This window comes from Empidonax traillii, unplaced genomic scaffold (assembly GCF_003031625.1).
Source record: "Empidonax traillii isolate 1590-97213 ecotype Southwest subspecies unplaced genomic scaffold, ASM303162v1 scaffold824:size280585, whole genome shotgun sequence".
Taxonomy (NCBI): Eukaryota; Metazoa; Chordata; class Aves; order Passeriformes; family Tyrannidae; genus Empidonax; species Empidonax traillii.
Window position 1 is genome coordinate 69,474 of NW_020956017.1, and position 22,184 is coordinate 91,657.

General features: G+C 41.5%; 2 protein-coding genes across 6 annotated transcripts in view; one reads left to right on the plus strand and one right to left on the minus strand.

Moving 5' to 3' along the window:
• Window positions 1-12,549, plus strand: part of RAP1GDS1 (Rap1 GTPase-GDP dissociation stimulator 1) — a 59,000-nt gene extending 46,451 nt beyond the window's left edge. For all 4 annotated transcript variants that reach the window (XM_027901942.1, XM_027901941.1, XM_027901944.1 and 1 more), the window contains 6 exons: window positions 400-534; window positions 2,119-2,244; window positions 3,190-3,329; window positions 5,854-5,980; window positions 7,332-7,460; window positions 11,882-12,549. In XM_027901942.1, the coding sequence (XP_027757743.1) occupies window positions 400-534; window positions 2,119-2,244; window positions 3,190-3,329; window positions 5,854-5,980; window positions 7,332-7,460; window positions 11,882-12,009 (785 nt within the window). In that variant the 3' untranslated portion in view covers window positions 12,010-12,549. The remainder of the gene's footprint in view (window positions 1-399; window positions 535-2,118; window positions 2,245-3,189; window positions 3,330-5,853; window positions 5,981-7,331; window positions 7,461-11,881) is intronic.
• A 2,725-nt stretch (window positions 12,550-15,274) lies between these two features.
• The window catches only part of TSPAN5 (tetraspanin 5), an 88,096-nt gene continuing 81,186 nt past the window's right edge, over window positions 15,275-22,184 (minus strand). For both annotated transcript variants that reach the window (XM_027901946.1, XM_027901945.1), the window contains 3 exons: window positions 21,364-21,411; window positions 21,123-21,239; window positions 15,275-20,562 (listed from right to left, as the gene is read on the minus strand). In XM_027901946.1, coding sequence (XP_027757747.1) covers window positions 20,497-20,562; window positions 21,123-21,239; window positions 21,364-21,411 — 231 coding nt within the window. In that variant the 3' untranslated portion in view covers window positions 15,275-20,496. The remainder of the gene's footprint in view (window positions 20,563-21,122; window positions 21,240-21,363; window positions 21,412-22,184) is intronic.

Genomic DNA, 22,184 nt, shown 5'->3' on the forward strand with positions numbered 1-22,184 from the left:
AGAACATGCCATAATAGCTTATGTAAATTTATGTGTGCCCTTCTATCATGCTCTGTCTGTACAGCTACAAACAAAACCTGTGTCACAGTAGAGCTGGTGTTTATAGAGCAACATCAGTAGTTTTATACTTTACAATCCTGAAAAGCATTAAGCCTACTTTAAAAATACTGGTTTGCATTTGTGGAGGGGTATAGGGGGTTTCTGCCTTCTTCGGTGTTTCTTCTATCACTCTTCTAAGTTTGTCATGAGCACTGCAACTCCCATTGATGATGGTGGTCAAATTCTAAACAATGAAATCTAGAAAGGAGGAAGGAAATAACCCTTCCATTCGTAAGGCATTATCATAAAAATCTTAGTAATGATCTTCCATTCACAAGTGACTTGTCTCATCTCTCACAGACGGAAACTGCATCCATATGGTGGATAATGGCATAGTTCAAAAGCTGATAGATCTGCTAGACAGACATGTGGAGGATGGAAATGTAACTGTGCAGCATGCTGCACTGAGCGCGCTCAGAAACCTGGCTATTCCTGGTAAGCCTCTCTTTGCATTGCTAACTACCCAAAGGTGACATTCTGCTCTCCCACTGCACCCCCCAAGGAATGAGGGTGGGAGAACTGACTGACAGCCCTAGAGGGAGTTCACACTGCTGCTTTTCATTCTGCCCCATCATTGCTTTTGTGTCTGTTGCACAGCAGTTGTGACAAGCAGTTCAAAATAAATCACAGGCCTAATGACTGTCCTTTGCCACTTTGGTCCCACTGTATCCCCCACCAAAAAAAGAGCAGCTTTGTAAAAGGCAAGGCGGTGAGGAGGCCTTGGATATGATTTCTTGAACCTTTTTGTCCAGAGCACCGCATTATGAGTTTTTTTGGTTGTTTCCTCTGGGATCTGTCTCACAGCTGAGGATCCCCACCAGAGAACAGTGCCCACTTTGTTGAAACAGTGCACCTTACTGTAATTTCCTGAGACTTTAAAAATTGCCAAATTAGATTTGGAGGTAGACTGTTAGAATAGCCAGCCTTTTGCAATTAGGTATTGTTTGTAGGCAGTGAACTGAATGCTAAGTTTGTCATTTTTAATAACTTAATTTGTATGAGTTTTGATTACCCGAGCATAAAAGGTAAACAGACATAAAAAACAAAGCAAATCTGTAATACTTGTGGTATGCTTTCTTGTGCCAAGCCAAAAATAAGTCTTTTATCCATTCAACCTTATTTTACTATTTTCAGTTTTGACTAACCATAACTTTTTAGAAATGATCATGCATACATAACTAAACTCACTCTGCTTTAGCGGTATGCAGTTTGCTTACCTTTCTCAGGTGAGTCATTCTTCTCACTTCCCTCAGTCAGCTTTCCTGCAGCCTGGGCTCAGGGCTGTCTGCCAGAGACCTAAATAAGCTTTCCTGTACATTATTACAGAAAAATGAGCAAGTAATAACTGACCTCATTGATAAGCTGCTTGTTAAAACACTGTTTTGAATATCAAATAAGTACTTTTTTCTAAGTACGCTTTTGGGCAAGATTTGCACCTTAAATACGTTTCAGAGAGCTCTGTGGAACTGGAGAGCATAGACTAGTGGAGGGCATAGAAGAGAGGTTGAGGGAGGGTAGGGGCCAATAAAAGGACTACAGACTCCAGACATGTCAGGCCAGTGTTGTTCTTAGAAAGCACTGGAACTGGGTAAGGGTTTATTCTGCTAATTAGATGCTTTAGTTCCTTTGCCCGAGGAATAGGAGAGTATTGTTGGGACTCTGGGAAGTTTCCTCATAATTTGGGGTGCAAGTATTAGCCTGGGCTTCTGCCTGATGCATTTTGTGGAAGATGCCGTTCATAGACCAAGTGGAGAAGTTTAGCCCTGAGTTTGTGTTCAGGCTGAACACTGAAAATTAGATGCGCATGCCAGGAAAAAGCACTTAATTTCGCAGCTGTGCCTTCGGATCCGTGACATTTCTCCATAACGCAGTATCACCAGCGCACGCTCATGTTCCTGAAGTCTGTGCTCACAACCTATTTTTCAAACCATGTCTGAAGACTTGCTTCAAGACCGTCTTGGAAATAAATTATCTTCTAGAAACGTTCTTGAGATCAACCCCTGTTCTTTATTCATGCAGTTGTAAATAAGGCTAAGATGCTATCAGCTGGCGTTGCAGAAGCTGTATTGAAATTTCTCAGATCGGAGATGCCCCCTGTTCAGTTCAAGCTGCTGGGAACATTAAGAATGTTAATAGATGCACAAGGTAAAAATAAACTGTTCTCTCTGTTAAGTGATTCTCTTCGGTTCAGTCTGTGATATGCTGCCAAGATTTTTAAAAGAGAGAAGCAGGGAATTTTTTTAAATTTTATTCCTGAAGTCTTGGAATACATCTAATGCATATGCAGAGGGAGAGGAATGTGGGTTGATTTTTTTTTTTTCAGAACTCCTAAGCTGACTACTAGGGACCCTCCAAATAAGTGTCAAATGCTTATTTACTTTTGAACTTCTTTACACTGTCATATCACAAGTATGTATTGAGGCGTGAGTGTTTTAAGCAACCACTCCTGTTTTGCTGTTCACTTACTGCATTTCCTGGCATTTCCTCACTCCTTGGAACAGGCTAATACTCTATTAATTAATAGACTGTAATTTCAAAAAGAACAAGCACCTTTGAGTTAACAGCTTGTTCCAGGATGAGGATTTATAAAATCAGAAGTCTGCTAAAAACCAGAAGTAGTTAATGAGGTAAATTAGATGCATGTGTTTTTTACCCAGTCCTGCTATTTTTTTCAAAAGATCCGTTGTAGTTCTAGCAAAGCTATTAGATGTGAAACAGAAAATCATTGAAGAAACTTACATGACTTACTCTATCAAACCTACTATAACTGGTGACAGAGCTCCCTTGTGGCAGCGGTCCCTCCTGGTTTTAAATTTTTGAGCTAGCTCACAACTAACCTGGGGATCTGGCATCACCCGTATTTTCCCTGCTCTTAATCAATGCATAAGCTTCATTAACTGGGCTGATAAGGTGTTTGCATTTTGACTGGCTTTACTTGCTTCAATGCAGCCTAGAGTTCTGCTGTTTTAGTGCAAGCTAGTGAAGTTCTGCTAATGCCTTCTAGTTAGTAACTTTCAGCTTGTTTTTCTAGCACTTGCTTAAAAAAAGTGACAGCTTTTTTGTTGTGTTGTTGGCTCCGGCATCGTATAGCAGAAGCAGCTGAACAGCTGGGCAAAAATGTAAAACTGGTGGAACGATTGGTGGAGTGGTGTGAAGCCAAGGATCACGCAGGTGTGATGGGAGAGTCCAACAGACTACTTTCTGCACTTATACGACACAGCAAATCAAAAGTAAGTTAGTGGTGAAAAAGGTCAGCTTGTAACAACTAAGTTACTTTGCACTTGCTGTCAGTAGCCGACCCTTCAGCACGCAATCCTTCTAGAGAGCCAGGTTGGGTACTCGTGTTAGATCTCCCTTGCCCAAGTCTTGACTCATTTTTGTTTTTAATGTATCCTGCAGCAGTTCAGCATGCCATATTTTCCATATTTTAGTGATGTTATATGCGAAGAATCATTGAGCTCAGTTGTTATGAACTTGCTATATATTTATATAAAAATGAGATCCAGAAATAGTCTGTCCCCCTGCTTTTCGTATGGCATATTTCAGAGTTACAAGATTCTGACAGATCATTAGAAATCAGAATTTATCCCAAATTCTAACAAAAGCTTACTTGCACATGGCTAAAGGTAAGATATCATTTGTCCATCCTGACACCTTCAATACTTTTCAATCAAATACCTTTACCTAAACAGTCCAAGTCCACTGTCCTTGTTCAGGAGAGTATTAGGCAGACCATAGCCTTAGAAGGGGCAAATGTATCTCCTCTGGAGACAAGCTATTTCAGGCTCAGACTTCCTTCAGCATGTTCACTGATATGAACACAGACTGCATTACTGAGCTTAAATAGCAGGTGTGATTTGGAGAACTCAGACTGTAACAGTGACCTCTTCATTCATGCATGGCATTTACAAAGTGAAAAACGTAGTGTGGGCCTGATCTATACTGAGCCTCTCCAAGAACAAGTCAACAGGCCTTACAGGGATTTAAATCTTTCCTGTTTTCTAATATTACCTCTCTCTAATACTCATTCTCCATTTTATGTTCAGCCTCTAAAACTGATCAGGTTTCATTTCTCTGAGTTCTCATGTTTTTCTACACCCACCCCCCACAATGCCCAGCATGTGTGGAATGGCAAATGCCACCACAGATGCAAGGTTTTATCAATATTCTCTACAGGAAAACATAATTCAGTTCTAAATATGGGGGCACTACGGATGGCATGAAATAGATATTAGAAGTTAACAGAATTGCCACAGGTGAATTTTTGTGTGGTTTATGTACTCATAGACGAAACTTGACAGGAGGAAGAAAACAGAGCTGAAGGGGTGGGTTTTTTTAAGCTTTTGCTGCCCTCTAGGTTTGAATATGAGTACAGCTGTATGGTTCTTTACAGCATGTCAGTTTTTAATTTGGCTTTCAACTTGAAAGGATTTGGAGTAGTATTTACAAAGGTAACAGTAGTTTAGTAGTTTAGCTTTAGTCATTCTAAAAAAATGGAATACCTACTTTTGATTTCAGCCACACTAGCACCAAGCCTGTTGGCTGTCATCTATTTTGCCTTTTAAAGGGTGATGTTCACCTACAAAATAAAAAATTTTTATGTCAAAGATGCTGATTGATTCTTAAAGCTTATATAGCCAGAATTCCACACCAATTCAAGTAGCCCTTAGCAGTTCCTAGATTGTCTCAAAACTACTTAAAGTTCCACCAGAAAATCACAAATAAAAAACCACATAATTGCAAGAACAATATTTAAAAAGTATATATATCATTATAATATATATATAAAAATACTTAAATGCTTGCATTCATTATGTCATTTAGGAGGAAAAGGGTTTTAAATGTGTTACTCTTGAGTTACTAGGCTGCAATTTTTGGGACATAAAATGGTGAAAACATTAGGTGCAAAATCACTTTTAAAATTATAACTGACAAGTCCCTGCAGAGACCAGAAATCTTTATTCATGCTTTGTCACACAAGTAAGTTGGATCAAATTTTGGACTTGAAAACAGAATCCCAGCTGTGTATTTTTGAACTGCTTTAGGGGACATTTAACCCAGTCAGCATTTTAATTTCCTATATACTGGGCAGCAGTATTGGCCAACAATTCATTTTAATGGCTGGCATTCGAACAGAAACCAATGCATTAGTATCCCATACCTACCTTTTCCTTTTCTGCTTTGTGTTTGAAGGGAAATTCCACAATATTTAAGAGACTCCTGCTCATTTTCCTGCCCATTTCTAAATATATTTTTTAAAGTACACCATTTCTGTTACACAATAAGGTGTAATAGTTGAGATCTCACCTCTCCAAACATTTTGAAGAAACTCTTGAAAATTCATGGAGAGAGATGAAGGATTTAATCACTTTATTAAAAGTATGTTCTTGTGTTTCCCCATCTCAAATATGTGGCTCACTGGGTACTTTGAACACCTCAGTTTGGTGACTGATGGCACATCAAGAGAAGTTAAATTACACCATATGACCAGAAAAAGGATTAGTTATGTGTGTCTTAACTTAGTCACAGGGTTACTTGGCTTGGTTTAACACATTGTATCTTACAATTGCAAAGTAGTAACAGATAACTTGCAGGCCTCTGTGTATGTACATTTATGTATAAAGTGATTCTGTGTGCATAAAGCCAATGAGTGGGGTCCTCACCCAAAGGTAACATAGCCTCTGTGACAGTTTCCTTATTTAATACAGTTTGTGTGCAATACAGATTTTTTTATCTTTGTGTTATTTATTTTAGGATGTAATTAGGACCATTGTTCAGAGTGGTGGCATCAAGCATTTAGTAACCATGGCGACCAGCGAACACGTAATAATGCAAAACGAAGCTCTTGTTGCACTGGCATTAATAGCGGCATTAGAGTTAGGTGAGTATCCAGCAGTTCAATCCACCTCTTTCCTTTCCAGTCTGTGACCAAGAGAAGCCACAGAGTTGTGTGAGTTTCTTTGGCAGTGTAGAACAGCCTCCTCCTTCCACCTGCTTTTGGGTAGCACAGTAATACATGATGGTTCATGAAGACACGGGCAGGCTGCCATGTTGTACAGTATCTGCTCCATCCTTCTGATAGATTATGACATGAGTTAGAAAGGCCCTTCAATTTAACTTTCAAAAGAACATCCTTTACAGTGGAGACTATATGACCTGACCCCGTTCCTACTGGAATGATCACAGAATCACAGAATGTTCTGAGCTGGAAGGGACCCACAAGGATTGAGTCCAAACTCTTAAGTGAATGGCCCATACAAAGATTGCACCCACAACCTTGGCATTATTAGGACCATGCTCTAACCAGCTGGCCTAATGAAAATAAAGCTTTCACTTACCTAATTAGTAAGGGCTACAGAACACACAGAGATGGATAATACCTCCAAAATGTCTTCATTAAGTTCCACAGAAATAGGTGCAAGAGTTGCCATGTGAAGGCAAAGATGATTACATGGCTTTACTGGCATTTGTAGTACCTCAGCTTTCCAAACAGAAGGGTAAATGGCCAACAGAGGTTCTGTTTATCCTTGCATATTAACTAAGATAAGGAACTAAACAAACAACATTACTTATTTTTGCTCTTGATTTCATCTGTTGCCATCACGTGCATACTACAGGAATGGTCTGTTCAACTTCCAAATCACTGCCAGTACATCAGGGAATTGTTTTAAATAAGAGGAAAGATGTTCTAGTCACATGAATCATCTAACTCTCTTGTCTCCAGGCATTTAAAGGCTAAGCCACAGTTCAATGCCTAATGTTTCTTAGAAAGCTACAGAGCTAGTAACTCACACTGTGATCTTAAAAGGTTTTTCACAGCCTTTTATAAAGGACCCTGAGCTCCCTCTACCATGGAATCAAGAACTTCACAATCTGTATTTAGCAAATTCAGGCAATGGAAGTCTTGAAAACTGAAATATTGCAAGTGTTGGCCTAAATAGCTGGAAAGTCTGGTAGCTTTTCCATCAGCTCACTGTATATTTAAGACCAGATTTTGTCATTAAACTCTGTTGCTGTCCTTTCAAGCACTTAGGTAACTTCAATTTTTATAGCAAGAGCTGTGATTCCTGTCATCGTACCATCAATTATGTGCTTCAGTTTTATACCAATGAGTTATGTACCACAGCACCCCTTTCACTGCAGTGAGAGATCCATGCTTCAATAAACAGCTACACATGGAAGCATCAAAGCAAGTGGCACTTACAGACTTAAAAATTTTCACTTTATTTCAGTCACTGCTGAAAAGGATCTTGAAAACGCTCAACTTGTTCAGATTCTACACAGACTGCTCTCAGACGACAGGAGTGCCCCAGAAATAAAATACAACTCCATGGTGCTGATCTGTGCTCTTATAGGATCTGGTGAGTATTCAGGAGAGGCTGCTTCCTGAGATTTATGGATGCAAACTTAGTTCCCTTCTACAGCCTGAACATAGAGCAAATGCAAACACACTGAAACTGTTTTTCTGTTCACAATGAATGTACACATAAAAGTTCAGTTTACTATGACACCTTCTCGATAGTATTTATAGTCTCAAGGAAGAGGCTGTTAAATCAGTTTGGGATATTGACTGCAGAATCAGACTCTGGCTTCTGCAGGGTGCAGCAAGCTCAAACTTTGACTGGAAAGAAATTACAGTATCAGGTTGTCTTTGCAAATATGCAGGTAACAAGAACTTTATTTTCATCCTATTTTCACTATAATTGATGTGTTATAGTGCTTTAGGAAGGATCCTCACACTTACCTCACAAGGATCCTTCCCTCAGCAGCCTCTTGTGCTCAGCCCACCAGGCAGAACTGTTTAGGTTGCTTTGAAAGATGATCAAGATGTGCTTTAACACATCTCTCATCTCTCTGAGCTCACCTGCTGCTAAAGGTCAGGCTGTTTTCAGGGTGATGCAGCAGGCTGTGGTTTGATACTGCAACTTCCCAGCTGTGTGTGGGCAAACAAACAAACCAAAACAAACCACAAAACAAAAAGAGCAAGGTGTCATCGAGGAGGAAATTCGATTCCCAGCTGAGGTTTCAAGAAGTTGCTACATTTCTTTCGGAGCCCCTGGTGGTGCAGTGGTTAAGGACGCGGCGCTGTCACCGCCGAGGCCCGGGTTCGATTCCCGGTCAGGGCCACTCCCCGGGCAGATGGAGCTCGTTAGCCCTGTAAAGGCAATCCATCTACGTCCTGAGGACCTCGCTGCCACCGTCCAAGCTCGCTTGGCCCCTCAGGATTAAAGGGTGGGCTCAGTTCCGCGCACACTGTGTCTCACCTAAAAAATCCAATGCGCAGGCTGGAAGGTGTAAAGACCTTCCCCGGTTCTTCGTTCACGAAGACTGGCCATTACACTATTACACACATTTCTTTCATTTGGTTTTTTAAGAAGTCTGTGGAAGAAGAACTAATTTCATTCCATAAAGGTTTCAGGCATTCACACACAACTAAGATGACAACTGGAGTAAGTACAGAAAGTACTGAGTAAACTCAGAGTCTGTCTGCACATGACTTGCCAAGTGTGAAACACTTGAGGTTTTCCAGAAATGAGTTTACAACAATTCAGTTTAATTGATTAAATGTTACCATAGCTAAGCATGTGCTGTCTCTGTAAACAGAGGTGCTTTTTTTCTTAAACAGAGTTTTTGCCTACTGCAAGTGTAATTCAGGGGACCTGTACATCCACACACATGAATGCTGTATTACTGCCATTTTATAGGAACAAATACTCAGTTTTAGAGAGTATACACATAACAGTGTGCAAAGGTTGTGCTCAAAATCTGCTAATCATCCTCAGCTCCCAGTAAGCATTCATTTTAACGTTAAGACATGTAAATTTAGTTGTTACTCACAACCTCCTAGAGCCATTTCATGGTTGGGATTATCTATCCATTGTAGAGCAGAATTCTTTTGCCAAAGGTTCCCACTCAACCTCACTGTGATGTTCTTGTGTGGAAGCTACCTGCTTCCAACTAAAATATTCATCTTCGAAAATTCCCCCTGACAGCTGCGTTTTCCCTTCTTTGAGTCTTGTCACCTGCAAGACTGACAGAGTTATTTAAAGTCAAATACTGGTCTCTCTAGTCCACCAGAGAATGAACCAGTCCTATCTTAGGGGAGGTTCATTAGAATTATCTGACCTGCAGAGTTCAGTCTGGCACCACACTGTAAGCTCTGCCATGACATGAGGCTCCTTACTCAGCATCCAGAGAACAGACAGCACATTACTGCATTATGCAGCTGCGAAGTTTAGGCCCAGCACTTGACTGATCCAGTGTTCTGCCCTGCTTCCTGATGAACAGACCTGCGTAAAATCAGTGAGAACACAAGAGCAGCAACTGAGCAACCCTGGTATTAACTTTTAACCTTTCTTTTTTTTTTTTTTTAAACTATTTTAACCAAGGAGAGGAGGATCAAAGAGCCAAATGCTCTTTACATGTTATTTACATGGGAAAATACTAAAGTAAACCTCTCTTCCAGTTCTGTTGACTCTAAACTGTTTTCATCACTGTCTCCACACAGTGAGCATTTACGTTTACATGTTCTGAATTCTACTGTAAACAGACCTGTGTAGTCATTTTAAAGTAATTGACCCCAGTATAAGTTCCATAAGGAGTAGAAGCGGTTCCACTGGTTTAATTATTGGTAAGTTTAATTCTCCAGTGACTGCTGTTGTTACTTTGCTTTGTTACAGGGTATCTGACATCACACTTAACTTGATACTGCCAACAACTGTGTTCACAGGATCACAGAAGGGGTCAGGTTGGAAGGGACCACAGTGGGTCATCTGGTCCAACCTCCCTGCTCAAGCAGAGTCATCCCAGAGCACACTGAACAGGATTGTGTCCAGACTGTTCCTGAGCATCTCCAGTGAGGGAGACTCCACAATGTCTCTGGGCAGCCTGTTCCAGTGCTCGGCCCCCAGCACAGTAAAAAAGTTCTTCCTCATATTCAGGTGGAACTTCCTGTGCATCAGTTTCTGCCTATTGCATCTTGTCCTATTGCTTGGCACCATCAAGAAGTGCCTGACTCTGTCCTCTCACCATTGTCTCCTCAGATAATTATATATATATATTCAGGAGGTCCCTTCTCAGTCGCCTCTTCCCAGTTCCCTCAGCCTTTTCTCGTAAGAGAGATGCTCCCATCCCTTGATCATCTTGGTTGCCCTCTGCTGGACCTGCACCTTCTCCTCCTTGTACTGAGGAGCCCAGAGCTGGACACAGCACTCCAGATGTGGCCTCACCAGGGCTGAGTAAAGGGGCAGCATCACCTCCCTCAACCTGCTGACAATGCTGTTCCTAATGCACCCCAGGATACCACTGGCCTTCTTGCCCACCAGGGCACACAGCTGGCTCATGGACAGCTTGTTGTCCACCAGGACCCCCAGGTCCTTCTCCACAGAGTTGCTTGCCAGCAGGTCAGCCCCCAGCCTGTGCTGGTGCATGGGGTAATTCTTCCCCAGATGTAGGACCCTGCCTTTGTTGAACTTCAGACAGTGTTCAGCAGTAGATAGATATCTATCTATATGTGATTCTTGTCATCTGGAAGTTTCTCTTGCAACTGAGTGAATGGATAGAGAAAGAACAATGAGAAATGGAAGAATCATCAAAAGCAGAGCATTCGTAGCTAGCACAGTCACTTCTGTGTGCAAGTGTCTCCAGGAAGGTGGATGTTATCAGCTGCTGTAAAACAAGCAAAGCAACTGCATAAACATGTTGATATCTCAGGAAGAAGAAGAAAGTGCTTGCACAGCATAACCACCCCAGCAGCCTCACTGACATCACTCTGATGACATCACATACAGGTGCCCGGGTGCACAGCAGCATGAGAGTTCCCAGCTCTGACGGGGTGGGGGTTAAACTGTATGAAAACTGAAAATATGTGAACAAGAAAGTAGGTAGGGATTGGAACAAATGTCAAAGTCCGCTATTTAAAAAGAAAAAAAAAAAAGGTAAATAGCACAGCCACAGCATAGCTATCTGAAACAGGTTTGGTTGGGTTTTCTCCTTGGAAATTCAGGGATCAGGCCCACAGCAGCATGTGGAAAGCAAAAATATATGTAGGCATTTGTTGCTGAGTGGGATTTCACTGGAGTTGCCTGAGCAGAGCATGAAACAAAACCAACTGCTTTGAATCAAAACTGTGAGATTTTTAGAGTACAGGGCTTTGATTTTATGAGTCGTGCACAACCTCTCCTTGTTAAAATACTATGCAGTCCAGGATCAGACTCATCAGACAGCGTGTCTCAGTTTTGAGAAAAACATGAGCAGTGTATCCATATGCACAGCACTGGGCAATGCTCCATGCGTTGTGTTTGCATTAACTTCAGAGCTGAGCTGTGAATGGACAGCAAACAGTGACCAGGTGGTGACACATCCATTAAAAAAATCCATCCCCACACAACCAGTAAGAGCTGGTACACACAAACGATGCAGTGAGCCTGTCAAGGCCAAGATCTCACTTGGTCAGGCTGGTTTAAAGAATAAAGCAAAAAAATGGTTTTCAGTAAAAATGTTTGCAAAGCCTCTGTTTTAGAAGGCAGTCCAGGTGGATGTTCTTAACTGCTGTTCAGCAGTTTCATTGTTCATAATTACCTGAAATCCGTGGAGTTTGTGCATGCCCCAGGCCCTGAAGAAGCTCAATCCTCAAAAGCAATTCAAAAAAGTAAATAAGCAGATTATGTGTACACACAGAGCTGTGTGCTTATGTGTGTACAGGGCTCAGGAGAAAAGTTTGTCAGTTTTCTGTTCTTCTGCCCATCTCATATAAAGCACTGTTTCATATTTCTTTTTCCAGAGCCTCTTCAAAAGGAAGTGCAGAGCATGGCGTTTCTAGAAGTCATATCAAAACTCCGCAGCCATGAGAACAAAACTGTTGCCCAGCAGGCCTCGCTAACAGAGCAGAGACTTGCTGTAGAAAGCTGAGGAAGGTCTTGTTTCCAGTGCATCCCATCACAGATTCCACCTTTGTCCTCCGTCCTGCTGCCGCTCCTGCTGTGTTTTCCACTGTATCACTCGTGCATGCGTGTAACGTTCCCACACAAATTGATGAACTGCTGTAGGTACCCGTCCAAAAAGGTTTCTACAAATTCATAGGTGGTGTTAACATGAACCTGTCTCCACCCGTAACTGTTCTATTTGTATTCTTGTTGCTTGGGCCACATAGTAGAATGTGCATGTTGTAGTCCTATGATGATGTAGAAGTGGTACTACACAACTGACTCTTTCCTCATGCCCCTTAACTGCATAACAATGTACTACTAAATTAGGGACAATACGAGATGCAGCAAGTCCAGACTAGTGTGCTGACTATAGGATTAAGAAGTAAATCTAGCTCAAATTTTGGTGCTTTGGAGATTCAGGTTTGAATGCAATGTACTGCTGCTCATTCACTGGTCTTGCCTATTAATGTCAAACTCGTGGTACCTAGAGGTAACAAATAAAAATTTCAGTGCTCTCACTTTACCCTGTGGTTTGTCCTCTTTTGTAATCTCACGCAGAAGCTGCGACTGCACCACCGTGCATTGGCGAGGAGTTGGTTTTGTTCCTGGCTCTGGCCCGATGCAATCACTGCCTTGCAGCTGAGCAGATACAAAGGAAACTATTCCAACCACTTTCGCTGTGTGTGCTCACACAGAGGCACTGTGTGGCGTAACAATCATGCACTTGAGCAGCAGTGCATGATACAATCCTTATCCTATAAAGCCACGTGTGTACGAGTGCTCTTGGGCTTGCTTGGGATTGCTTCTTTGTTTACTAGGGGGGTTTTTTTTAGATGGAATTATAAAGGCATATCTTGCAGCAGTTTTTCAACAGAAGCCCATCGAGTGAGAAATGAAGGATGAAAGACACTTCCTTTTTTCTCCTTTCCTAGGTAAGGGAGATGGAAAATTGCCAGTTTAAGCATCGTATCTCACAGCTGCTCTTTTGTAGGTTTCTAACATGCCCGTGAGCAAATCAGCAGACACCATCTTGGCCTAACAAGGAGCAGTTGGGATAGCAGTTTCCAGCAAGCCAGCAGATGTTATTTTGGACTGTGTGATACCATTGCCTAGCTTGATAAAGCCCACCATGCACAAAGGTCATAAGATCTGTAACATTTTAAAGTGAATTCAGTATTTTCAGCGCTGAAGTGCCAGGCTCAGAAGTTTCAGGCTCCCTTTTTATCAGCAGAGGCAGCAAACCCAAAGTTCCAGCACCCATGAGATACCCATGCCAGGTAATTGAAAAAATGCAGAGGCTGCTGCAGGAGCTTTCACACTGCAGAGATTCCACATACATTTAATCATACAATCCAGTGCCAGAAACATCCAGGAAAAGCCTCTAATACCAAGCTGTACAACAACAACAGAAAAAACAAACCCACACATTCAAAAAGGCATTTGCTAGCAATAGTGCAATAAAGCCACTGACAGAGTGCAGAGCTGTTAACAGAGAGCAGGACCCCGTGACATCAGGCCCCAAACAACAGAGAACCTTTGCACTGCTGCTGAACATAACCAGCATGTTTACAGTCACAGGTCGTAGGCCCTCATAAGCCCAAGTTTTCTCAGGCACAGAAACTGACTTAAACAGATCCCAAAATATATTTGAAAGGCCAGTTATCAATGACTTGCCTGGTTCTAGAAAGAGACCATTCTTTTTGACATTGGCATAAACTGCAAGTGCTCACATGAGCTGGTTGTAGCGGACAAAGCTGTGACACTGACAAAATTCCCAGTTGCCTGGTTGTCTAACTGGAGCTGTGGTTAAACATTAGCCATATTCTCATCACCAAACCAGGGGTACCACTGTCACGGCAAGCACAAGCACAGGCCAGTGGTGATACCCTGCTTTCAGATGGTTTCCCTGGAAGGAATATCAAATGACTGTGCTAACCCTAAGAAGGAACATCTGCATAAGGGCAAAGACGGGTGTTGTCACAGTAGAAGGAGGTAATTGAGGAGACTGTATCTGGCCACACAAACACCGCACTGTCCTGAGGCATGTTGCAGCACGCAGGTCGTTTCTACGTAGCTGGTAAATCATTTACCTTCCGAGCACCTTAAAAAACAAAAATGGGATCTAGTGACGTTCCTATCACATGTATTTCACTACTCACTTGACTGGAGGCAACTGAAGTGAAACTGCTGACATTAATTCCAACTAGATGTTCACTAGATAGATCACATCTCAGCAAAGCTTGACACCTGCTGCTCAGACTGTTTTCAGGATGGCGATGCCGGACCCAAGGCCTTTTCTTCTGTCTTACTGCCACCATAAACCAAGCTAAAGCCATCCCTGTGGCCACACAACACAGGGCAGGCAGCACCTGCCTCGTGTGTTACACCTGCCTGCATCTGTATGAAGTTTGCAAGACCTAGCATCACACCAGCCAGGAAGATAATAAAACATCTCTATGTTTTTACATTTCACAGTGTCCTTATTACAAGGAGAATTTTCACTTTGGGAAAGACACAAATCCCAACAATATGGATCCTTGGATCCAGAGCACCCACTTCAATCTGGACGTAGATACATGCTTTAAATTGGTCATGGTGGTGTTCTGTGAAAAAATCTACAGTTTTTGAAACACTTTACAAAAAAAAAAAGGCTGCTTCCTCCTCTATCCAAAGAAGCGTAAGATATCATTACCCATTTTTACCTGCACAAAAAAAAAAAAAAAAAAAAAAGCCAACTCTCACTACTTCTGTTTAAAGACATGTTGCAGCACATAGACAAAATTCCCACCTCCCTTTTCAAAAGTTTAATTCAGTTGTGACGAACCCCCTTTGTGCTGCTTCCTGCAAAGCAGCAACTTATGAACACTTCAGGGTCACCAAAATGATTCTGGGCAGAGAGCAGCCAACGCAGCCCGAGGAACACCAGCGACCTGTTGGAAAGAAGCAGGGCATGTTCATTAGCCAGAGACTTCAACAGCAACTGACAGCAGGTATGGGGTCTCTTCAAGTGGGGACATGCTCTTCACATATTAGGTTATTATTAATTTAAGGGCAGCCGCTTGTGGTGTGATAATGTGTTTAGTGACTTAATTAGAATACAATATTTTATACTGTAGATGAGAAACTTGGGGATTTATTTCCCCTGCTACTTTGGACGAAGAGAAGTAGGGGGTACTTTCCTGGAGGAATTTTACATGAATGTATCCTTGTATTGTTAAGTGCTACATCAAGAGTACACATTCACAACATCATATTTCACACAGTTTTATTTATAAAATTGTAATTATCTAACAAATTGCATATAAAATGATTTACTTCAAGTAAATACAGAATACTGCACAACTATTAAAACTATTGTATTGTCCATCATAAGTGTATTAAAACATTCCTAAAAAATGCCTCTATTAAAAAACAAAAACCCAAGAACACAAGTAGCATGACCAAGACCACTTTCAATAGCTTAAAATGAATTACCAGGAAGTTGCATTAACTTCCTAAGTAGACTCCAGTTACATCCATTGAGATCAGCATGTGATACAATACCACAGTCTAATGCTAAAGATGACAAGTAATACATTATGCACCTGATCTATGCTTTTCTCCTAGACTGAAGGGAACCAATCCAAAATCAGAAAACTAAAGCTCAAGTCAAAACTCTACCGGGCATGCAGTTCTGTTATAGTGATACTTTCAATCGGTAAGTGTAGTTGGCTTTTACAATCAATTTTACAACTGATAAAAAAAAGGAACACAAGAGAATACATTCGTATAAAAAGGAATGATACACAAAGGGTAAATATTGACACCTTGCCGTACACCTTAGGATGAACCAGGAAAAGAGATTCAGCCGGAACTAATCTGGAATATATGTATCAGAAATGGGTCTGAATCACAAAACCCAAAACCCAATCTCCCCAGAGCTCAAGGTGGTATTCAGGTCCATCTCTACTACGTACACAGCGTGAACATGAACACACGTACGCACAGAACTTTTTATTAACACACTTATATTGCCAAAACACAAAAGACAGCTAGCAGTCCTGCCTGGGGCACGCTAGTAGTCACAACACTTCCTTGTATCCTGCATGTTAAGGGAGACTGAATTTTTATTTCTTCAAATGGCAAAATTTGGTAGCTAATGGATCGGGATAGTATCCTTTTGTTTGCTTTAGACAGTTTCATATGGGTATCTGAAAAAGATTCAGAAAGAAAACAAAAATGGAAGGGAGGAACTCAAACCTTCAGGAGTGCTTGACACTCTTTGAAGTCTAATTTCCTTCCTAGGTATTTGCAGAACTGCCATTTCAATGCACCCAAAAGGCACAAACAGCAAGAAAGAAAACGGAATCAAAAACTCACTTCTCTTGTTACCAACCATATTAATCAGAACCAATTTTACCAAGGGCAACTCTAAAGTAGTAAAAACACAGATTGACGTCCAGGACAGTTCTTATAGCACCATGTTTAGTCCTGCCACAAAGGGATGGCAACCTCCCATAACTGGTAGGGGGTGCTGACACCGACCCTCCACTTGACAGTCTAATGCTGTTCTGATGCCAAGCAGCAAAGGGAAAAGGCAAGGGAGGTCCTGCCACTGCCCAGAGCCCAAAGGGATGGCCAGGGCTCGACCTTTCTGAGGTGCTGTCGCCCGCCTGCCCACTGGGCAGACACGCGAGGGCAGGCGGCTGAGGTGCTCAGGCTGTACCCTGGGTGTGAGGGACAGCCTGGACCACCACATGGGACTCACCAGCAAACTCTCATGGTGGACACCTTTCCTATCCACAGTAAACACTTTCAGGGTGAAAAGCAGTCATGTGCAAGAATCATTTAATCTGCATGCTACTATTTACATTTCAAACACTATTTACACACCAGAACTACAATGAGCATCTCTCTCAAAGGGGAGAGAAGAAGGTTTTCAGGACAGAGCACACTTGAGCAAGCATCCCCACAGCTTCAAACTCTAAGGGGCACAATCAAAATGAGGGATTTTGAAACAAAGAGATCCTACTGCTACCAAAAGAGTCACACAGAGATGAATCAAACATTTGTCCATTAGGTTATTAATTAAAAAAAAAAGAAAAAAAAAATCAAACAACAGAAAGGCCTGTGAACACAGAGTTTTTAGAAAGCAGAGGAGCAAGGACTGTGATACCCTTTTGGCAGGGCTCAATGGGGTATATGGAAATGGCTTTAAAGCCAGTGCTGCTGCTGAAGCTACCAGACTCCTCATTAGCAATGCCACCATCCCACAGGAATCACACAGCAAACAGAGCTGTTTCACACTCTAAAAGGGCCATAAGCCTAAAAACAAACCTCTGAACAACTACTGCACATTAAAGAAAATTAGACTGACCTCTGACCTCACATCTACCCCACCACCATACCAGGCAGGTTAGAAATTGCCAAGGAGTCCTTGCACCTATCGTATCTTATTGCTTTAGACACTGAGCCCGAGTAGCAGCAGTTGTGCTTTAGGTGCAGCTCACCTGAACTTTTCAAAGTTTTCTGGAAGAAAGCTTGTTTGTATTTGGCAGGCTCTAACAATAATACATTGATTTCCAAGGCCTCCCCTCAAGCTATCCAAACTGGACACTTAAGCTGCTGAGCAGCTCAGCTGCTGATGGGCATTACTAGGACATCTTACCTGATCTGTAGACAAAAAAAAGTGGAATTTAAATATGCAATACAGACAGCTAATCCTGAACATTCAGTACACATCCATCAAACTGTGAACATGAGGAAAATAAGTATCTCTTGGGAGTGGGGAAAGGAGGAGGATCAACATCTGCAGCAATAAAGACAAGCTCTAGAAAAATAAGTTATTTAGTGGTTTTTGTAAGAACAGTCAGTCATTCCGGGATTCAGCAGAAGTGTTGTACATCTGTGTGTACACATCCAAGTAGTGAGAACAAGATTTGTTCACCTCAGAGCATCTACCCTCCTATCAGTCTGACACTGCCAACAGCACATCCAGCAGACTGGAACTGAGAGAACAGCGTGACAAGACAGAAGGCCAATACAGTACAACTGCAGAAATTCAAGTAGAAGAACGAAGCTGTCTTCAGAAGCCCAGAGCAGCAACAGTATTCAAGATCAGTGGCAACAAGGAATGTTTCTGTAATTAGGTTTTTTTTTTCAACCAAAGCCCTGGGTCACAATCAAGGCTCTTTGGTGGAAGGGTTACTTCCTCAACCCCACTTCCCTGATTCCTCCCTGCATCATTTTGTTTCAATGCAGCAATACCAGTGCTGATGATCTGCCTGTCCTGCCGCTATCAGGCAAAATGGTGTGCCCCTTTTGGGGAAAAACAAACACCAGTAACTCCTCAAGTTGAGGAGTGGCTAAGAAAAACATAACACTGTGGTGAGGTGGAACCAACTTTATTATGGACAGTGAATTATAATTGCTTTCAAAGGCTTTAAAAAAAATACTCTGAGTCATGGCTGGCCTTTAACAGCAGATAGCAAGGGATATGGAGGCTGCCTGATTCAGGGCCAGTCAGTGGGAGTTAACCAGAAGAGGATGAGGTAATGCTCAAAGACAGGAGGACAACGGGTCTGTCTGTCTGAGGCATCTGTGAAGCGCCGGTGTGCCTATCACCAGCCTTTAGAGGGTAAAAAAACCATGGCCAACTAAAGCACAGAAAGGCAAAATGTGCAAGGGTATGCATACTCATTTGTTTAAGAGTCCCAGGACCAGAAAGGGCCTTAACAGGTCATCAGATCAGCCTTCTATCCATCCCCCCAGAACAGAGAAGCTTTGAAAGCAATGCATTCATCTCTTCTACTCCATACACCTCATGTTTTAGGAAACTCAACTCAGAAAGATGTTAAGTTCTTACAAAGAGGTGCTGCTCACCCTTTGTCACTGTCTGACCAAAGCAGAAGCTGAGAACCCACAGCTTTCAGGACTGGCTCTGCAGATAGTGAGAAGGGTCATACAACAAGCTTAACTTATCCAAAGTGCAATAAAACTACCCAAGCCATGGTCAGGTCTGTAAGTTCACTATTGTTAGTGAAGAACAAATCAAAAACCCTAAGCTGGATGGAGCCTGATGTAAGCCTTCTTCCACTACTTGTGCTTTATTCCAAATTCTGCTCTCTTTTGCCCAATTCAAAAGAGTCTGCCTTGGCTGATCCTAATAAACACTTCTATTTTAAAACTTTCATTCCATTTTTTCAAGAAAGCTTTTTGTTGCCTTTAGAGCAAGAAAGGGAGACATCGCCATAGCAAGGATTTGTTCACTGGAGGTACGCACTTACTCTGGCAAAAACTGTTCTCTCCAACTTCCAAGAGAATGGGATATGATCTTTCCATAATCACATGCACTTACCAATAAATAAGTTTGGATTAGACTGTATTGAAACATATGCACGTATTTAAAGCACTGGAGTGTCACAGATTCTTACTCCACAGCTCATGCAAGTGAAAAGAAAAAAAGAAAGACCAAAGCCTCAGCTAGGAACAGACCAAAAAAATGAAGTTTTGCACGAGTATGTCAAAGCATTAATATCAGCAAGATCCCTAAATACCTTAGGTTACACTAAACTTCAGAGAAACAGAAGATTTTGCCATATCAGATACATATGTTTTGATTTTTTTTTAAGTTAATATATAAATCATTCTTTGAATATTCTTCTTCACTTGGACCAAACATCCACACTGCTTTCATACATTTATACAGTTATATCCCATCCTTGCCTTAAAAGACTGATGTCCAAAGGTATGGCAGCAACCAAGGGCTCTACAACCCTTGTTTGTCAAATATAAAACTCCTTTCCCTTCATACAAGGGTGGAGAAGGAAGAAAGATCTTCATAAAATTAGGCAATTCTCCCTGTGAGCTTGCTGATTCCAACCTCAAAGTACTACAGGGAGATGGTTGGAAGCTTGCGTAAAAAAAAATTTCCCTTGTTTTAAAAACAATTTCTTTTACTGTACAATAGATGCATAGAAAGTTACTTCCCGCTTCATGGGTTTATGCCTGTAGCTACGTTTAGCTGTGAAAACAAGAAGATTGCTCCTTTATGGAGTGGTGAGGAGATAGACTATCTCAGGAATATTTGGCAGCTACCAAAGAGCTCATGACATGAAGAATAAACAGCATATCCACAGACTACAACGATGCAACTCTGTCTCACTGAATACATCAATTTAAAAAAGTGTCCACTTGTTACTCAAAATCAAGAATACAGTAGAGATTCACGGCTCAACAGCTTTCAAAGTGGTGGTTTAAAAGAAAAAAAAAAAATTGTCAGTGAGCAGCAGGTTTTCAATAGCCCACTCTTCTCTCCCCCACCCCAAAGAAACACGAGTTCACTGCAATATCAGGAACTTAGACTTGAGACTACTCTGGAGAGAAGGCTTCCCTGTCACCCATGTCCATGCAGCTTGGTGTCGGAGTGACACACTGGAGGTTTCAGAGGGTTTCGGTTGTCCAGTGTCTTGTTGTGGTTACTTCAGCAGTTTTACCAGCTGGCTCTGACAGCCTCAATGTCACTTACCAAATTCTGGGCTAAGCATATCCCAAATATCTGGAAGAGACAACAGTTTATTCATTTGGAGCATAAGACAACTCTTCACAAAGTCCAACTCCTTAGGTTATACAGAACTTAGGTATGAAAACAAGAAACAGAGAGTTAGAAATCAAATTACCAGTAAATGGCAAGAAGGAAGAATATCACAAAACTCCTGTAATGCTGGTATTTTTATAGTGCCACTGGGTTTCAGGAAACTGAACAGTTCTAGTCTTGCTTCAACAAAAGCAATTCTAAAGGCTTTCTGCTGCTCATTTAAACACCATTAGAAACAGTAAGTCTGTAGGGGCTAAAAAGCTCTACCTAAGCTTTATCTAACAGAGTGTTTGTTTTGACCTACAGAGAGTTGAAAAAAATGCACCCCTATAGATAAAAATTAAATACTCCTTAACACAAAGAAAGCCTCATACATTTAGTTCCCCTCACTAAATCCAGCATATTATATTTCTAAGGGTACCTGACACCATATTTCCAGTTCTCATATACAGTTCCCCCCTCATATATTAACATCTTAACGTTATTCCTCTGTGTGACATTACAGGGAGCGTGATGTTTACCTGCAGCAATGCTATCCCAATGAATATACCAGCAACTATGGTAAGGTTGTCCTGCAACCATTTCTCAAACTGAGGAACACAGCCTTTAGTGTAGATAACAGTCTGCTGATCAACTTCCTGCCAAGGAGAAAGAAAACAGAGATAATTACATTCAACCGTCCCATCAATAGAATAATCTGCTCTTGCAACAGGGATTCAGATCCTTAACATACCACATTAAGAAAAAAAAGAAGAAGCTTACTGGTTTTTGCCTTGCATCGTAGCCACACTGAGTATTAATAACATCTTCCTAGAGAGGGGAAAGAGAGACACAGAGAGAGAGAGAGAATTAGTGGAATGTCTCCCAAACACCCTCTCCCAGCTCCCTGGAGTTGGTGCTGTATGTAAATAAGACAATCACCATAACTTTGATTAGCATATTGCTTTAAAACAAAGCCTTCCTTTTCCTCTCAGTGCAATTAATTATTTGCAACAAACAAAAGCACATGGTCAAAAAACATTTTCATCATTTAGTCAGCAAGCTGGGAAAACCAGCCCTCCACCTGGGTGAACTCCATGTTCCAGATACAAGCATTCAAAAGTCAAAACAAAGGGAACAGGGAACATCTATTTTAAGTGGAAGAACCTTCTGCTGTAAAGGTTTTGTCTATACTAAAAATATATATGCCAAGAATACTGTTAATATTTTCAGGATTCAGTCTGTGCAGAATGAAGAGGTGACAAGGGGCAGTTCTGTTGCAGAAGCTGCAAGTTCTTTCTGGGAATGTCCCTAGAAATATATAAAGTATCTAGTTCCTCTCCAAAAACCAGAAAGAAAAAAGAACAGATGGGATAACGTGTTCTTACTGCCTGTTCATTCTTACAGGAGTTTGATACCAATGGGAAAGGAGGGGGTTTTTTTCATACTTCCTTTCCTTCAGTACTCCCAAAGCACAGGTAATAAAACTCTGGAAGACTTTCCCTAGTGAACAAGTGCTATCCACTGACAGCTGAAGATGCATTTTTACTTTGTACGCAATTATTTCATGGCAGTAAAATGAAGCAAGTGTCATCCACAAAGGG